The sequence below is a fragment of the Dermacentor andersoni genome, chromosome 10, assembly GCF_023375885.2.
Source record: "Dermacentor andersoni chromosome 10, qqDerAnde1_hic_scaffold, whole genome shotgun sequence".
In the NCBI taxonomy this organism is placed as follows: Eukaryota; Metazoa; Arthropoda; class Arachnida; order Ixodida; family Ixodidae; genus Dermacentor; species Dermacentor andersoni.
The window spans coordinates 107,321,950-107,338,029 of record NC_092823.1 but is presented as its reverse complement, the minus strand read 5'-3'; the positions used below and the strand labels follow the sequence as shown (position 1 = coordinate 107,338,029).

Genomic DNA, 16,080 nt, shown 5'->3' with positions numbered 1-16,080 from the left:
TCCCAGCAAGCCAAAGGAGAATCTGCAATCTTTACTCTGTGATCTTGCAGAAAAACTTCAGATAGCTAACTCTGCAGCAACTCAAGTCGCTGCTATTCACCGTCTTCCCAGCAGGGACAATACTGCACCAGGTATTCTTGTTCAGTGGTGCACCGTTGAAGCCAAGCAACAATGGTTTCGATCACGTAGATAGTTGCCTGGATTAGTTCAGAATGACTTTCCTCAGTTGTCTTTCAATGACAACCTCATACGGGTTAATCGTGCAATGTTCTGGCTAGCTCGTACAAAAGGAAAGGGAAAATCCTTCAGGTACGTTTGGAGAAGAAATGGCAAGGTTTTTGCAAGGAAAACAGATGGTGCTCCACTCATTCGAATTAATAGAAAATCAGACATTGAAAGGCTTGTCTAATTATGGATAGTAGTTCTTTCAAGGTTTGCAATGACTTTTCAGAAATTTCTCCTTTTTATTTCTTGTTCGGGTAACGACGCGTTCCATGTTACTCGCGTAAACATAAGAAGCATTCTTAAGCACTGCGATCATTTAGTAGCCATTCTATATTCTGTTCCGTTGCCTTTTGATATCGTGGTACCGATACTGAGATAAATATTTCTGCAGATTTATTTTCTCGTGTTGCGTTCCCAGGCTATCAGACATTCTCATTATTTCCACCGATTGGGAAAGGTTGGGGAGTAGCTGCCTTCATAAAAAATACTTAGTCAGTCTCCGAACTAAATTTTATCTTTCGACCATGCCGAAGCTGTTACTGTCTGCTTATCGAATCCTCAATTTTCTCTGGCCTTGCTTTCCGTATATCGCCCCCCTTGTGGCAATAGGCGTTTTTTCTTGGCTGAGCTCGCTGCAGCGTTGTCACGTCCATAAATCGATGAATGTATCTGCCTCATAGGTTACATTAGTATAATACGCTACATCCAACAGTAGGGATAGTTGCTGTTCATCTAGATACACTGTCTAAATGGGGAATCGAAAGGACAATTCACTCAGACTCGCGAGGAATTTCTATCTCAAAGTCTTCTTTCATCCTGCATTGATCATGTAAATGTTCGTGCCCATAATCTAGAAGTTAAATCTGCCATTGCACGTGTTAAGCTTTCTCACCATTACTTCGTCTGCTGTCGACTGGAAGACTGTGAATCCCTTATTACCAGAGGCTTTTAACGCCATCAAACAAATCGACATAACTGATCCAAGTCTATTTGACAAACTAGTCCAAGAAAATGACTGGGATAGCTTTTTATGTCCTGTCACCGGGAGACATCTACCGTGAAATTGTAGCTGCTTTTGATTCTTTTAGGTAGGGGGCAACACGTGTTGTCAAAATTAGGCAACGTAACCTGAGCCAGAAATGGATGACCAGCGGAATCTTAGCCGCTATAAAGGAAGAAGACTTGCTGTGGGCTAATGCCAAGCTCTCGCCTAAGTGGGATGACAAGCGCTTAAAATATAAATGTGCCAGAAACAAGGTAGATGCAATCATTAGATTTGTGAAACGCTCGCACTTTTGAAATGAATTTCAGGAAGCCTGACCTGACATGAAGAAAACGTGGTCCCTTATCAACTATCTTAGAGGAGGCAACATTTCAACGCCTAAACAGCGACTTTCACCCTATTTTTCTGCAGATGATGAAACTGTGGCAAACTAATTTAATCAGTCCTTTTCAACAACTCAGGACTGAGAAAACGGTGACCATCTGTGTGCACTTTAACAGATAGCTTGCTAGATTCCGCATATCTTCCCCTCTCTCTCTTATGAATTGAGGTCCATTGTTTTTAACCTTAAGGTGAATAAATCGCCAGACTTTGACAAAATCTGTCAGTGAACTTCAGAGGAATTTTGATGAAATTAAAGATGTATTGCTATCTCTTCTAAACTTTATTTTGGAGGCTGGTGTGATTCCAGTGGGAATGAAAACCGCAATAGTAATTCCACTACATAAGTAAGGTGCACGCAACTATATTGAAAATTACACACCTATTTGGATAATACCCTGTATCGCTCAAATATTATAGAAACATGTGGCTCTTACGATAACGCATTTCCTAGATAAGCATAGTGTACGATCATCAAATCAATACGGATTTGGCCACCCAAGCACTGTTAGATTTCTTTTATCTATTAAATTCTACACTAGATGGCAACCGGGTAGCTTGTGCTTGCTTTATGGATGCTTCTAAGGCATTTGAGCCCTGAGTTCCTCAGGGCTCGATATTAAGCCCGCTGCTGTTTAACATTTATGTGAATGAGTTGTCCGATGTAGTAGGTGGCCATATATATATCAATACGCCGATGATGCAGTTCTTGTATCCTGTGCAACTAATCTATCCGATTCAATTAGCTCCTTACTGAAAAAGGTAACTAAAGCTATGGACTGCTTCGTGGCGAATTTAATAAACGTAAACCTTTCTAAAACGCAAGTTGTACGTTTCCATAAACTCACGAAAAAAAAAATCCTGCCTGTGAAACCGTCATTCTTACACACATTTGACTGTTATACATGCACATGTATAACAGTTCTGTTATCTTGGGTTGCGTTTTGACTGTGATCTTTTATGGAACTCGCATTTGTCCCACCTCTGTAACAGGTTGCGCGCCATGTCCTCTGTATTATTCAATATGCGAAGACTTATGCCAATCTCAGTGCGAAAAATTATTGTGAATGCTTTAGTACCGTGTGCTACGTCATGCCTGGACTGTTTATAATCACTGCATCCTTAGTTGGAGCTCAAGAATTAATTCAATTTTAGGTTCACTGTTGTCAATAATGGTGTACCATTTGTGTTGAAGGAAAGATACAGATGTCTTCAAGTTGTTGAATTTGCCAAACTTTAATTCCCTGATTGTAGAAAGTGTCGTAATTAACGGTTTCTAGCCGAAGGAAATGTATGGGATCCCCAAGACGGCAACTAAGTATGGGAGAGGAACGTGGCAATATTATGTTCAAGCCATATTTAATAAATTGACAACACCTGTGTTTGAAGCTAGCACAAGACGTGGAATCCAAAAATCACTCAAGATTTTCGAAGTGTGAAAGAACATTTTGCATGCCATCTTACATATTTCGTTCCGACCCGCTAATAGCTAACTCCGCTAATAACCACGTGCAATTTTCTGTGACCTGACTGTCGGCACTGCCAGTCAAGCCCTCTGCGGCTTTGGGAGGCCCGCCATTTGTATTTTGTTTTTGTTTATGCACAATAAAGCTTGTATTGTATCTGAAGCGGTTATTTAAATGCTACTAAACTATCCATCTCCTGCAACGTGGTTTATAGCATGTAGCGATTGCTTGCCTGCCCGATAAATCCGCAAGGCACGGACACCGACATCGTGCCGGCCACACGACCCACGCCACCACGGATTAGGTAGCCTCCGGTATCGGTCCTGTTTTGAGCCCACCATCGCTGGGTCCAGCCCAGTTTGCTGCTGTGCTACATCCAGGATCAGACCGCATTAAAAGGCCACAAACTGCCCAAGCAGACGCGCCAGAACCCAGAAAAGAAAGATGACACGAAGGGCTTGGCTTCCTAAAGAAATTATGTACATGAAGGAGTACATATGTTGCACTGAGTATGTTTAGGTAGCGTCTGGCGCTTCACTGCGTAAGTCTACAGCGGACCGAGCCGGCAGCAGGCACGTCTCTATACGAGTAGCACGGGTAGCACGTATAAGCGCACTGTCTATGAGTGCGGTATCCCTTAAGTTATTCGGTAAGGCAGTAACGCGGGAGCAAACAGCAGCAGCACCAAGCTGTAGCCATGGTTAGCAAACTCCGGAATAATTAGCCTATAAAGGTTCATTTCATTGAGATAGAGATTGAATAACCGTCTTCCAGATTGCCTGATGTGACGCAAAAGGCGCCACTAGTCTGAAGCAAAGATATAACAGATAAATGGAGGCGCGCGCCACTTCTCTCACGACTCCTTGGGCGTGACAAAGGGTGATTAAGGGCGTGACAAAGACATAAGCGCTAGCCAATCGCCGGCGCCTCACGTTATTGCTTGCCATGGCAAAGGTAACGTTTGGAACGGCGCACATTTCGCTGTAATAGTTTCAGAAGAATTAGTGCTTAACGCTGCAATAGCCGCATTTACATCGATGCGATAGGATCGTATCGTGTTTCTGGTAAGCTGGCAAGCTTCCTAGTTGTTTTACTCTACTGTGAATCAATGTTTTTCCTGTACAGGTACCTCTACACTCTCCCAGCCCATTTACATTCTTTCATACACCTTCCATATTGCTCATTGGCTCATGTACCCGCGCATCGCCCTCTACAGGAAGCGGGGAAGCGGCGAAAACCAAGGGCGAAACAACGCACAGGCTGCGCATGCCGTGCGTCGTCTGCTTCCGAACCACCCCTTCGCATTCCTCGCACGTGGATCTCGGTCAAGCTGTACAAACAGCATGTGCATGCAGCGCATTCCCTTTTCGTCCTACACAAGCCGGACCCAGTTTCTGGCGAGTGTGTTTTTGTCGCTCAATAGGGGAAAGCCACACGCTTGCAACAGTCTGTTTTCCTTCTCTCCCTCAATGCGATACGCCAGCGTTTACGTGCATCGCGTGACTCGATTACCCACTTCAAACTGCCTTCTCATGGCGCATCAGTGCGATTCGTCTCCCTGGCACGTTCCCACCGTTTACTTAGATGCGATGCCATGCGCCACTGTAGCATTCATCTAAGTGCACTGATATTGCAACAGTCCTGCTTTTTTTTTTACAGCGAAAGCTGTATATGGCTAACGTTCCATAGTTTTCTCATCGTACGACAACGGAAATGGACTTGGCGATTCCTAAGAAACTCTTACGGGCGCAGAGTGGTGGCGCAGATGTAAAAATGTGGTACAGATTGGAACGCTCGTCCTGAACAGCAATGTGACGTCAACGTTATCACAGTATAAAGGCAGGAGATGTATCGGCGTTAAAAACAGCTGCGTTGTCGGTGGGGTGAACGCTTGTAGTTCGTACACCCGAAGAACAACATGCGTACGAGGAGCGCCGGGGGGAACAGTAACGAGAATGTAAACGGCGCCGGCGCGAAACGACCACCGACGAACAACGTTCCCGCGATGCTGAACGAAAACGACAATCGCGAGGCCGATCACGTCCGAGCTAGCAACGACGCCAGACTCACAGCGTTAAATAAGACCATTCCACTCTGTGAAGCTGGAATGGCAGCGAAGGCACTTCGCTTTTCGTTTGAGAACTGTCATCAGCTTTCACTGCCATTACATCTTCACAGAGTGGAGTGGTTGCCACTTCTTTTGTTTGTCTGCATCGTTTAACAGAACACTAAGTTTCATTGTTAGACTGGTTTATCTGGTCAGTTGGAAACGAGATGGTCAAATAATCCACGTGACTGCATCTGCTCGCTGCTGCAATGGCGTAGTGTACTTACGGTCGTGATTGTATTGCTACCCGCCGTAGTTGCTCAGTGGCTATGGTGCTTGGCTGCTGAGCACGAGGTCGCGGGATCGGATCCCGGCCACGGCAGCCGCATTTCGATGGGGGCGAAATGCGAAAACACCCGTGTGCTGTGATTTAGGTGCACGTTAAAGAACCCCAGGTGATCGAAATTTCCGGAGTCCTCCACTACGGCGTGCCTCATAGTCATAAAGTGGGTTTGGCACGTAAAACCCCGTAATTTATTTTAATTGTATTGCTACACTATTATCAATCCATGACAAAAATCTCATCAAGGAATGGCCCCTGAGGACGTTTTTTGTCTTGCGGCCGAGATGGCATACTGGCCATTACAATGAAACTTCACGGCAGTGCTTTTGTACCTGGGCTGACATTATTCTTTAATAATTGTCTCAATGATTCCACATTTGCGAGTGCTTGGAAAACCGCTCGCGTTATTCCTGTCTTGAAATTTGGCACTGAAATGCAAGCCGAACTGCGCGTCGCAAGCTATCTGCCGAATTCTCTTATAGCTGCTAGTCCCAGGCATGTCGAGTTAAGTACAGTGTATAATTGAAAAAAAAAAGAAAGAAAACGTGGAGTGATGCTCCAACAAAAGGGAAAAACGAAAAGTAAACTGAAACTTAAGGACGTTTCGACAGCTCCTGCGGGAGCCTTGGCCACAGTAAAAGCTCCTTAGTGAGACTTTCCTGGTAGTGTGTAAGCATTCTTTCCAGTCGCGCATCTCGCACACATACGTCTATGACGCATCCGAATGCGCAAATTCAGCAGATGCGCAAATTCGTCGTCGTACTTCCGCATGATACGAGCGATGATATCGCTCTGTGCCGGGGACGTGTGCAACAGCAGCTTATTAAGTTCGAATAATTATCCTACGCTTCCGTCACTTCGCTGTAGACGTAGGCGCACCAGCGTCACCTTTTAGTTCAAAATGACTTACGTCATTATTACGGGCACGGATCTACTGGTTTTCTCTTCATTTACGGTTTCCGAAGGAAGCTGCTGGGCAACATGCAGACTCTTCCCCGTTTCAGCCTCTTTCAGCAGACACTCGTCTTTTCACAGAATGCACGGTCTATGTCACCAATTTTATCAATCTTTTATATTTTCACAACACGTTGTCTTCTTACAGTGCCGGGCTTCCCACTTTCTCCGGAGCATTTCTTGTAGCGGGACACCCCTCCGATCCTGGCATGGTTTCTCTATCCTTATGTGTGGAATATCTATTGGGCCTAATTTTGTGTTATTCCTTCATTGCTGTTCCTCTGCCTACATTATCATTTTTGTCGAACGCCCAATTTTTTAACCTGTAACCTGTTGTCATAGTTTATTTATTTATTTATTTATTTATTGTACCCTCATGGCATACAAGCATTATAGAGGGGAGGGGTCAATTATTCAACATCAATACAGTTATTTGCACATACACAATTAAACATTTCAAAAATGGGAACGAATGTAAATAACAGTTCACAGTGTCGTGCAAGGCTTGGACAATAATTACGGCAAGAAAATACTATTGCAGCCGATTAAGGCACTAAAAGATGTTTCCAACCGACATAGGGAGCGTTTACAGAACAAAAATGTTGGAATGCGTTAAATTGCACTGGAAAGAGCTTCACGAAAATGGTCACAGTTGGTAATGCTAACTAATGAGGCGGGAAGATGGTTCCAGTCGAGGCTGGTTTTGGGCAGGAAAGAGTGCGAGTATGTTGCAGTGTTTTGGTAAGGGACATAGACTTTGTGGTGGTGATCAAGTCGAGATGAAACAAAATTAGGCGGTTTAATCAGTCGGGTCTTAAGAACATGATTATGATGATAGATCTTATGAAACAATGCAAGTCGAGATAGTTTCCGTCTATTTGCAAGCGGGGGCAGATTAAGTATAGATTTCATGTTAGTCACCCTGGAAGTTCGATGATAGTTACTTAGGATAAAACGTGCTGAGCGATTCTGCATTGCCTCTAAGTTAGTCGTAAGAGTTGCAAGGCCAGGGTCCCAGATTGACGAGGCATATTCGAGATTAGATCGGACATAAGTAATATATAACTGTCGCTTGAGCGATGAAGGTGCGAGAAAGAAGTTTCTTTTCAGGTAACCAAGCATGCGATTGGCCTTTGATGTTACGTGCTCGATGTGGTACTTCCATGAAAGGTCATTAGTAATATGTACACCGAGGTATTTATATGTAGTTACGGATTCAAGCACCGTGCTGTGAAGAAGGTAGTTCGGGCAAGGCATGTTATTACGCGATACTCTTATTGATTTACATTTAAGAGTGCTAAGCTTCTTTTTCCACATGTCACACCAAGCAGAAATATTATTTAGGCCACTTTGAAGGATTATTGTGTCAGTATAATTATATATGGTGCGGTAGATAACACAATCATCAGCAAAAAGACAGAGAGAAGAATCGATGCTAGTGGGTAAATTATTAATATAAATCAAAAATAGTAATGGGCATAAAACTGAGCCCTGTGGCACTCCGGAGGAAACAGGTGCCTCTAGAGAATCGGTTCCATTCAACGTGACGAATTGAGTGCGGTTAGAGTTGTTTCACGTTTTGTCTATTTTTTTATTGCGCTTCTCTGTGGGCTAGTATTTAACCTTCGGTTACGCCCGGACATATAAAATACTGATTGATTGAATGACTGACTGTGCCTTTCTTCTGAAGGAACATACGGCAGGTTACGATGCCAAGTCCCTTATTCAACGATGTGAAGCCGAAAAAAAAGAAGTCCAGCAAATTGCCCCAAAGGTTTCGCTGAAATTCGTAGTGCGGACGGGTGTCCCCGACCGGGAGAAATTGTCATCCAAACGAGATTTGCACGGCGATGCCATGGGAGCCCCATACGGATTTCTCAGAAAAGAAAGCACCGCAGTTGAAGAAAAACTATTCCGCGCCGGGGGATCAAACTAGGCACTAAAAGCCTTTCTGGCGCGATTGATTCCATCTCAGTTAACCAGCTGGTTAGCAGATTGCAGGAAATAGGTGAATTCATCGACAACTCACAGCAAAGGAGCCACAAATCTGGCAAAGTAATTCTGCGGAAATCTGCAAGGCAGTGAAGGTTTTATGGAAAGGGGCAAATTGTCATCCGTCTGAGAGAGTATCGCACGCAGCTACAAAGGAATGTCAATAATGGCATAACGCTATTAATGAATAATAATAATAATAATAATAATAATAATAATGATGATGATGATGATCATGACGATGATCCATAAGGCATAACGTTAAGAGACAGAAAGAGCGGTTTGGATCAGAAAGCAAACGGGTATAGTCAATATTATAATTGGCATTAAGAGAAAAAAATGGAGCTGGGCAGGTCATGTAATGCGCAGGTTAGATAACCGTTGGACCATTAGGGTTACAGAATGGATACAAAGAGAAGGGAAGGGCAGTCGAGGATGGCAGAAGACTAGGTGAGGCGATGAAACTAGGAAATTCGCTGGCGTTAGTTGGAATCGGTTGGCGCAGGACAGGGGTAATTGGAGATCACAGGGAGAGGCCTTCGACCTGCAGTGGACTAGGAAGAGGCTGCTGCTGCTGCTGCTGCGGCTGCTTATGATGATGATAATGATTCCGACAAAGGAAACTCATTTGACAAACCTCGTTTACCGTAATATTGTGCCTGCTTACCTAGCTATCGATTGTTTCGCCCTCGCCTTGTACTCTGCTATAGTGCCCTGTTTAGCCCAGAGGACAGAGCCACTGCTCGTGAAAGGAATTGATCCCCCATTTCTACGCCTGGACCAGGACGAAGTTTGCTTTAACTGCGACGCTTTCTTACCGAGAAACCCATATGGCTTTCTTTTGTACCATCCAGCACTGTATCTGAGTGGCTATGCCATTGAGCCGTTGAGCTTGGGGCCGCGAGTTTAATCACGCTCACGGTGACCGCGTCCATGTAGTAACGAAATGGAAAACGGCTTGGGGTGCACTTAGGTTCAAGTGGTCATTGAAAGAACCTGAAGTGGTCAGAATTGTTCCGGAGCCTTCCACTGCGGCGTGTCCCCTAATCGGATCGCAGTTTCGGCTAAGAAAAGTCGAGACATTAATCAAATTTTCTTTGCTGCTTCGACCTACTTTCGGCGCGGATTCATGAGGAACCCTCTGGATGTCAAACATAAAAGCTAACTTGCGGATTTATGTTGCGGTTCCTGGTGAGCTTCATTCGATAACAAGTTCTGTGTAATTCCCCATAGGAGAACGTTTGACAAAAGGAATTTTAATCTAGCTGAGAATGACTTGAAACTACAACGGAATCCCCTATGGTAAAACATCTTTTTGTCTTCAAGTTTGAACTTTAAGTTTATTCATACACGAAGCAAATACAGAAAGCTAAAATACAGACCAGGGTCCCAAAGTATAGTTACTGAAAACGGGACTTGCTATGCTGCCACGTTTCCGGCCCTTGTGCTAGGAGCTCATGATTATTTTGGCCTTTGCCTACAATTACGCTAGCGTCCTGGTTATCTCGTATAGTACACGTAGAACTACCTCCGCGGAAACGCTTTGATTTCGTGTTTCGCCACGGCTCCATGGGGAACATCTCAACTTCGAAGCTTCGTTTCTGTAGCCTGGATGACAGATATCAAGGAAAAGAAAAAAAATGGGGGGGGGGGGGGGGTCAATCAAACGAGCATCGGGTTTGCAAACCCTACACTGGGAGTAAGAGAAAAAAGGGCAATGGAAAGAGGGGGATAAAGCAGATAAAGAGATCTGCTCGCACAAAGTAGCATGCGCAGCAGGCCTACAATTGGTGGCTGACGCCGTTGGGCTTCCATCAACTGTAGTCACGCTATAGCTTTCTGCGGCGAGGGAAGTGTGGCCAGGGTCGAAGTCTTTCCGTTCACTTGATACGGTCTGTCAGTCGTTGCGCTGGACGTCGTATTGAGGGCCACTGCGCGACAGGTGCTCCAAGACTAACGAATGCATGATAGCGCAACAAGGAGAGATAGACTTTTGAAGGAGGAAGTAAAAAAAGAAAGAGTGGTGCCCACTCTGTTCCTTTCCACTACCTCCTTCTTATATCCATGTCTCCTCGAAGAGCTCACGTGCGTTCCTTAGGTGCTCGATAGTTTCTTCAGATCTACAAGCGGTCACAAGTTGGTGTACTGGCTATTCCAATGCGGCATGAGAACACTTTCCTCAAGGTCACAGCCGAGCGGATTTTCCTTCGTAGCCTCGTGCTCCCCTCCGATCGATGACAATTGTCCCTTCTTCAGCGCAAAGTTAAAGATGGTTGCGAAACTTTGAGTGAATAAACAAAGAGGTAGTAAAGACTGAATCATTTTTTTTGTGTGTCGTAATAAAAACGAGAATCATTATCTGCAACGCAATACGAGGAGTTCCTGACGAGAAAGAAAAAAAAACCCACAAAATTCTACGCTACGAAAGAACATGGAAGGGGCCGGAAAGTGGAGCCATAAATCACACATTATGGTGAAAACAGGAGACCGTGTTGCGCATTTACAGTGCAAAGTTTTCGTGCTAGTAGCAAGAAAATAAAGCAGGAATGTTGTGGAAGATATGCGCTCTCACTGTTTTTTCTTTCACGTTCCCAGTGGCGGTTAAGTTTCAGTGGGCGAACCAATAAACATACAAGCTGTGCGAGAGGAATCGCTCAGAGGTAGTCCGAAACCTGACCAATAATAATTGACTGGATCGGCCTGTACAAAAATTCATGAATAGAGCATTTTATCTCAGAAAGGAGAGCTCGTGGTCTACCGAAAGGAAAAAAAGAGACGAATATTCAATGCTAGATGAAGTGATGGCCATGGAATTCTGGTGGCGCCTGCTGGGTGACAATCCAGACTTTCGAGGAAATTGATTGGCAACTGTTGTAGTTCCAGTATTTTTTGCACTATGTCTATTTGGAACTTTTCTATATTTTTCTTGGACCATAGGAATGTCGAAAGACTCAATAGCTTGAATAGTATATTCTTATTTCCATGTGGTCGGTTAGAAATTTGCAACAACGCATTCTTTGACCGAATGCCCTGATTACATTTTCAGAGCATCACCATCATGTTCTTCATAAAAGCGACGATTTACCTTTTTTTTAAGGTAACTTGTTCTCATAAAAATACATAATTGTTAAATAATGCCATGTTCCGGCTCATTGCTTTCTTTACTAACCCGGAATATTTTGTTCTCATAAAAAAATCATAAATGTAAATTAATGCTGTGTTCCGGCTCATTGAGCTCTTCGTTGACCGAGACTATGGATCGTCATGTAGCGGCGCCTGCCGTATTACTTCACGGGCGTTCACCAGCCTCGGCCACAGTAGAAAGCCATAAAAATTCAATGCTAAACATCGGTCCCAATAAGATGCTTAAACTATTGGTATACGGTGCCTCCAAAGTAGCTCCTGTTTGTTCGTTCATTAGCCTAAGTATTCTCGTAAATTTTGGAAATAATGATGTTAAAAAGCTACAATGATGGAAAAGGGTTTTGATCAGGTAGCGATACTCTCGTTTATTTGGAAATTTTTCTATTTGAAGGTAATAAAAAGAGCATGCGGATGCTGAAGTCGGAAGTACGCCAAAGTCGGAAGTACTCACGGTTCAGGAGTATAAAGTGGCTGAGAGGGATGGCGGATGTACTGTGTGGAGTGAAACACGCGGAAGGCCAAGCCAGCCAGGAAGTCTCTTGAGGAGAGGAGCCCTGCTACAGGCCTCAGCGTAAAGCCTGTGCAGTCTAGAATAAGAAAAAAGAATAAGCAAGAAGAAACGTTGAAGAAGAGAACTTAAAGATGAACAGCATGTATCAACCTTCAAAGCAGACCTTCGTACCAATAATATAACACGCAAGGACTGCTTCACGTATAACATTAAATTAACGTTCCTGAATAAATTGTTCCCGGACATGGCAACTTGGCGAGGAATTTGGTGGGCAAGTTGACGGAAGATAAGCTTACAGGGTCATTGCTGTAATTCCGGTGCGGTGCGCAGTTCGAAACATTTATTTGATTTTGTTTTATACTCCATATGGCTTTCCGGGAAGTCCTCCCCTCCCCCAAAGAAGTTGATGGAAATGTTGTATGACTGTTGTACACTTGTAGACTAATAACGCCATCTTGTAATCCAAAGCGGACGCCATTCTCAGCATATAGGTTTGTATTTTGTGGAGCTCCTGAAACTTGCGGCGCGCTTAATTATCTAAATATTAAGGATGAGGAACGCAGGGACCGCTGCGACAGGAGTGGCTTTTTGCGAAAGGAAGTTGCTGACGTGAGCGTTTTACTTATGCGCTACTAGACGAGCAGTAATCAAAGGGAAAAAGAAAAGCAGCGTTCGAGTGTTCTCTGCCCGTTAGTTTGGACAAACCTTAGACCTGCGCCAGTTCCGATGACTCGGGCACTTGACGAACAATTTAGGCGAAGCCAACGTACATGTAATCCTCTCCCCACTCCCGCGAGGATGAGCCAGCGCTAATGAATCGAGAAGTCGGCAGTTTCCAGCAGGCTGCAAGTGGCAGTCAAGTCGCTGCTGTTTAACTGCCGTGACCAGCAAAGTAGGCTTTACGGTTCGGTGAACGTGGAACGGTTCCATTAAATAGGAGCGCTACGTGTAAGTGAGTTGTCTAACTGAACTTCTTTCTGGTCCTTTCGCACTACAATATCGGAAGAATGTGTTTCGCACAGAATTAGGGTTTCTTTCAGCACACTTAGTGTGTAAAAATGGCTGGCATTGCTTTCTTCTTTCGTCACGATCAATCCGAAATGTGGGCTTCTTCTGCCATGATTCCACTAAACAAAAAAAAACAAAAAAAACGAAATAGAATTGCTTCCATGGCATCGCAGCCTACGATATACACTTCGAACTTATTCTGGACCAAGAAAGCAAGTAATGCCTAAAAGCGCAGTAGTAAACTGTGAATCAGGCGTGGGAACTGTGCGAAATTTAAGCGCGAACAAGCCGGTGTGTTTTGCCTGGAAGAGCTGCGCATACTGAGCGTACCTTTTTACGGAACAATCGATAGGTACGGGTTTAGGAGGTGACTGACCTCCATAACGAGTGCAGCCAACCCTCTTTATTTCGAAAGGTGAGCTTTAAGTATGTATGTTCTGATAATTCTGCGTCAGTGAAGAGTTCAGTGTGCATTAAAGCGATGATTCCTGCGAATCCTCCCAGACTTTGCTGCTCCTGACTGCTGGTTGCAACCGCTGTCTTTCCATAGAGTACACACACAAGACCGCACTCATATGAGGAATCAACCCACACACACATATATATATATATATATATATATATATATATATATATATATATATATATATATATATATATATAAATATTATTTCCAGTGAACACCAGGTAAAATTGCAGCCGATTTGTGAATAATTATATTGGCATCATTATTGTTGGTGACAATAGCGGGAAACCAGCATCTAACACAGCGTTTTCTAATAGAGGCTGGAACTTTGTGAAACAAGTGACTCTTGTCGCCGCTAGTGCCTGCAATACGCCGTTTCTCTCGAGGAAAAAAATCAGTCCCATAGCCTTGCTTCCCGGCACAGTTGCAGGGATCCTTACAGGCACCCCATTGTGATCCCTAGTTGACATAAAAAAGAATCTGTTTGTTTGACGTGAACAAGACGGACAAAAAAGGAAAAAAGACTGGGAGGTTAACAATGGTCGAGCACAGTTGGCTACCTTATACGTCGGTAAGAGAAAAGGAGGAAAGTCACTCCATGAAGAATCAGAAAGGCAGTACTCTGCACACTCATGTTTCGTCACATATAGTCACGAGACCTAATACAGCCCAGTTGCTTTCAAGAAGCGCGTTGGCACTTTGGTGGCTTTGCGCGCAGTGGCGTTCTGACAAGGTACCAGGATTTTTGATTCCGAGACCCGTCTCACTTCTAACCGGCTTAGATTAGTACCCGGAGCACTGCCGATAGTCCTAGGGCACGGCATGTGGGGTACAAAATGCACTCCAGTCATTATCACGTCCGCGAGGAAGGGGTGCCAGCTGATGGCAACTCCGATGAGGAATGAATGTAGAATGTAAGCAAACAAATGGCCTGATGGTGAATGTCAACAAAAAAATTGTTTCTGCATGAGCCCGTGAATTTGAAGTAGAGCAACAACAACGTAAGTCTCACCTTTGAGGAAGTTGGACACGTCTTCGAGTTGTGGAACGTTGTCTTCCCGGTAGCCGCAGTTCTCGATGAGTAGCGGGAATATGTGGTTGTGCTCGCGGCAGGCGTGGGTCTTGTACAGTTTAGTTAGCTCCCGGAACACGACACCCCTGGAGCGTCGAGAATGAAGTATCGCAAGGTCCGTAACTCGCATTGCACGATGTGCCACAGCAAGTGGCATGATTTCATATTCGCACGCACACAAAAATATACAGCTGAGTACGCTTAAACCATTCAATTCGATTGTGAAAGTAAGCGAGTAGCTTCTTCGACCCATTAATTTTTCTGCGAAAGTCATAGAGCGCAACGTGGTGTTCTTTATTTTCATGTATTTGTTTTTACCACTGAAGCCCACTCCTATTTCCGACGGTTCTGCCTTACCCTTCATCATTCTACCAGCGGAGAAAGTCCGGCCGCCGACTAAATAAATGAAAAAAGAAAATGCCAAAGAACGCCTTACGTACAAAAAGCTAACAAACGAGAACGTACAAAGGGAGCATAAGCACCGCCTTTGTCGTTTCGCAAGTGCCTTGGCCACATTCGCCTTTCGCAAACGCAGGATGGTTCTTAATGATGCCAGGATAACTTACTTGCCGATGCACTGCACGCGCATAGGTCCTTTTCACGGCGATCCCTTGGGTGCCGCCATGGCCCTTGATGTCTGTTTTTTCTTCCTTTTTTGTGAATGTTTTCTCGGTGACGTGCTCCTAACGAGCGCCAAGAAATGTGGGAAGCGAAATCCCTGCCTTTACATAGTTAACAATGCTTGCTCCGTGGAAAGTAATGACATCCGGTCGGGCTGTGTAATGTGTATTTGTACTTAACATCGGAACTGCATAGCTCTTTCGTAGCTCTATTGTCAGGCTATCGCAGGGCGAGCTCTTGAAAGGAAAATGAAAGACTTTTTGAAAATGAAAGGATTAAGCTTTCGAAATTGGGAACAATAGCCGCGTGCTGCCTAAAAAAAAGTGAGAGAAAGAAAACTGGCTTGCTTTTTGTGAAATTAGCAAGTAGGCGAAAATATGAGGAGACACGTATCAAGCACGAGCGCCGTGACCCTAAGCATTTCAGAGGGAAGGGAAGCGCAAATAAGCTTGATAAAAACGTCGCATGAGTTACCTTGGTATTTTCACCTTCTGAGTACCTCCCCGCCTGTGCATTGTTAACTAGCTCCATAAATATTTTTTTGTCGAGAGCCTGCTGTTCGCTTAGTGAACTTCACTGCGCGGCTTATATGTGACAGGAAGTATGCACATACAAAGAAGTGCACGTCATTTACGAGGTCGTCATTCCTGATATATATACTTGCTTAGTAAGCTTTCCAACATCTTGCGGGCTGCTGAGATGTGTACCTAGTGAGTGTGATCATCATCTTCGGGAAAATTTCCAAGTGATGCACATTCCGGGTGTTTTCATTTTTCGTATATAAGCGTGAAGCAACGCTACCTTTCTGTCCGAGAGACTCCGACATATTTCACGCTGTACATACGCT

The 16,080-nt window shown here is 44.3% G+C and overlaps 1 protein-coding gene across 3 annotated transcripts in view; it reads right to left on the bottom strand.

Annotated features, from left to right (window-relative positions):
* Hn (phenylalanine hydroxylase) overlaps nt 1–16,080 on the bottom strand; it is a 117,904-nt gene that overhangs the window by 31,072 nt on the left and 70,752 nt on the right. For all 3 annotated transcript variants that reach the window (XM_072284977.1, XM_072284976.1, XM_055077763.1), the window contains exons 7-8: nt 14,553–14,698; nt 12,007–12,142 (exon numbers count right to left, since the gene is read on the bottom strand). In XM_072284977.1, coding sequence (XP_072141078.1) covers nt 12,007–12,142; nt 14,553–14,698 — 282 coding nt within the window. The remainder of the gene's footprint in view (nt 1–12,006; nt 12,143–14,552; nt 14,699–16,080) is intronic.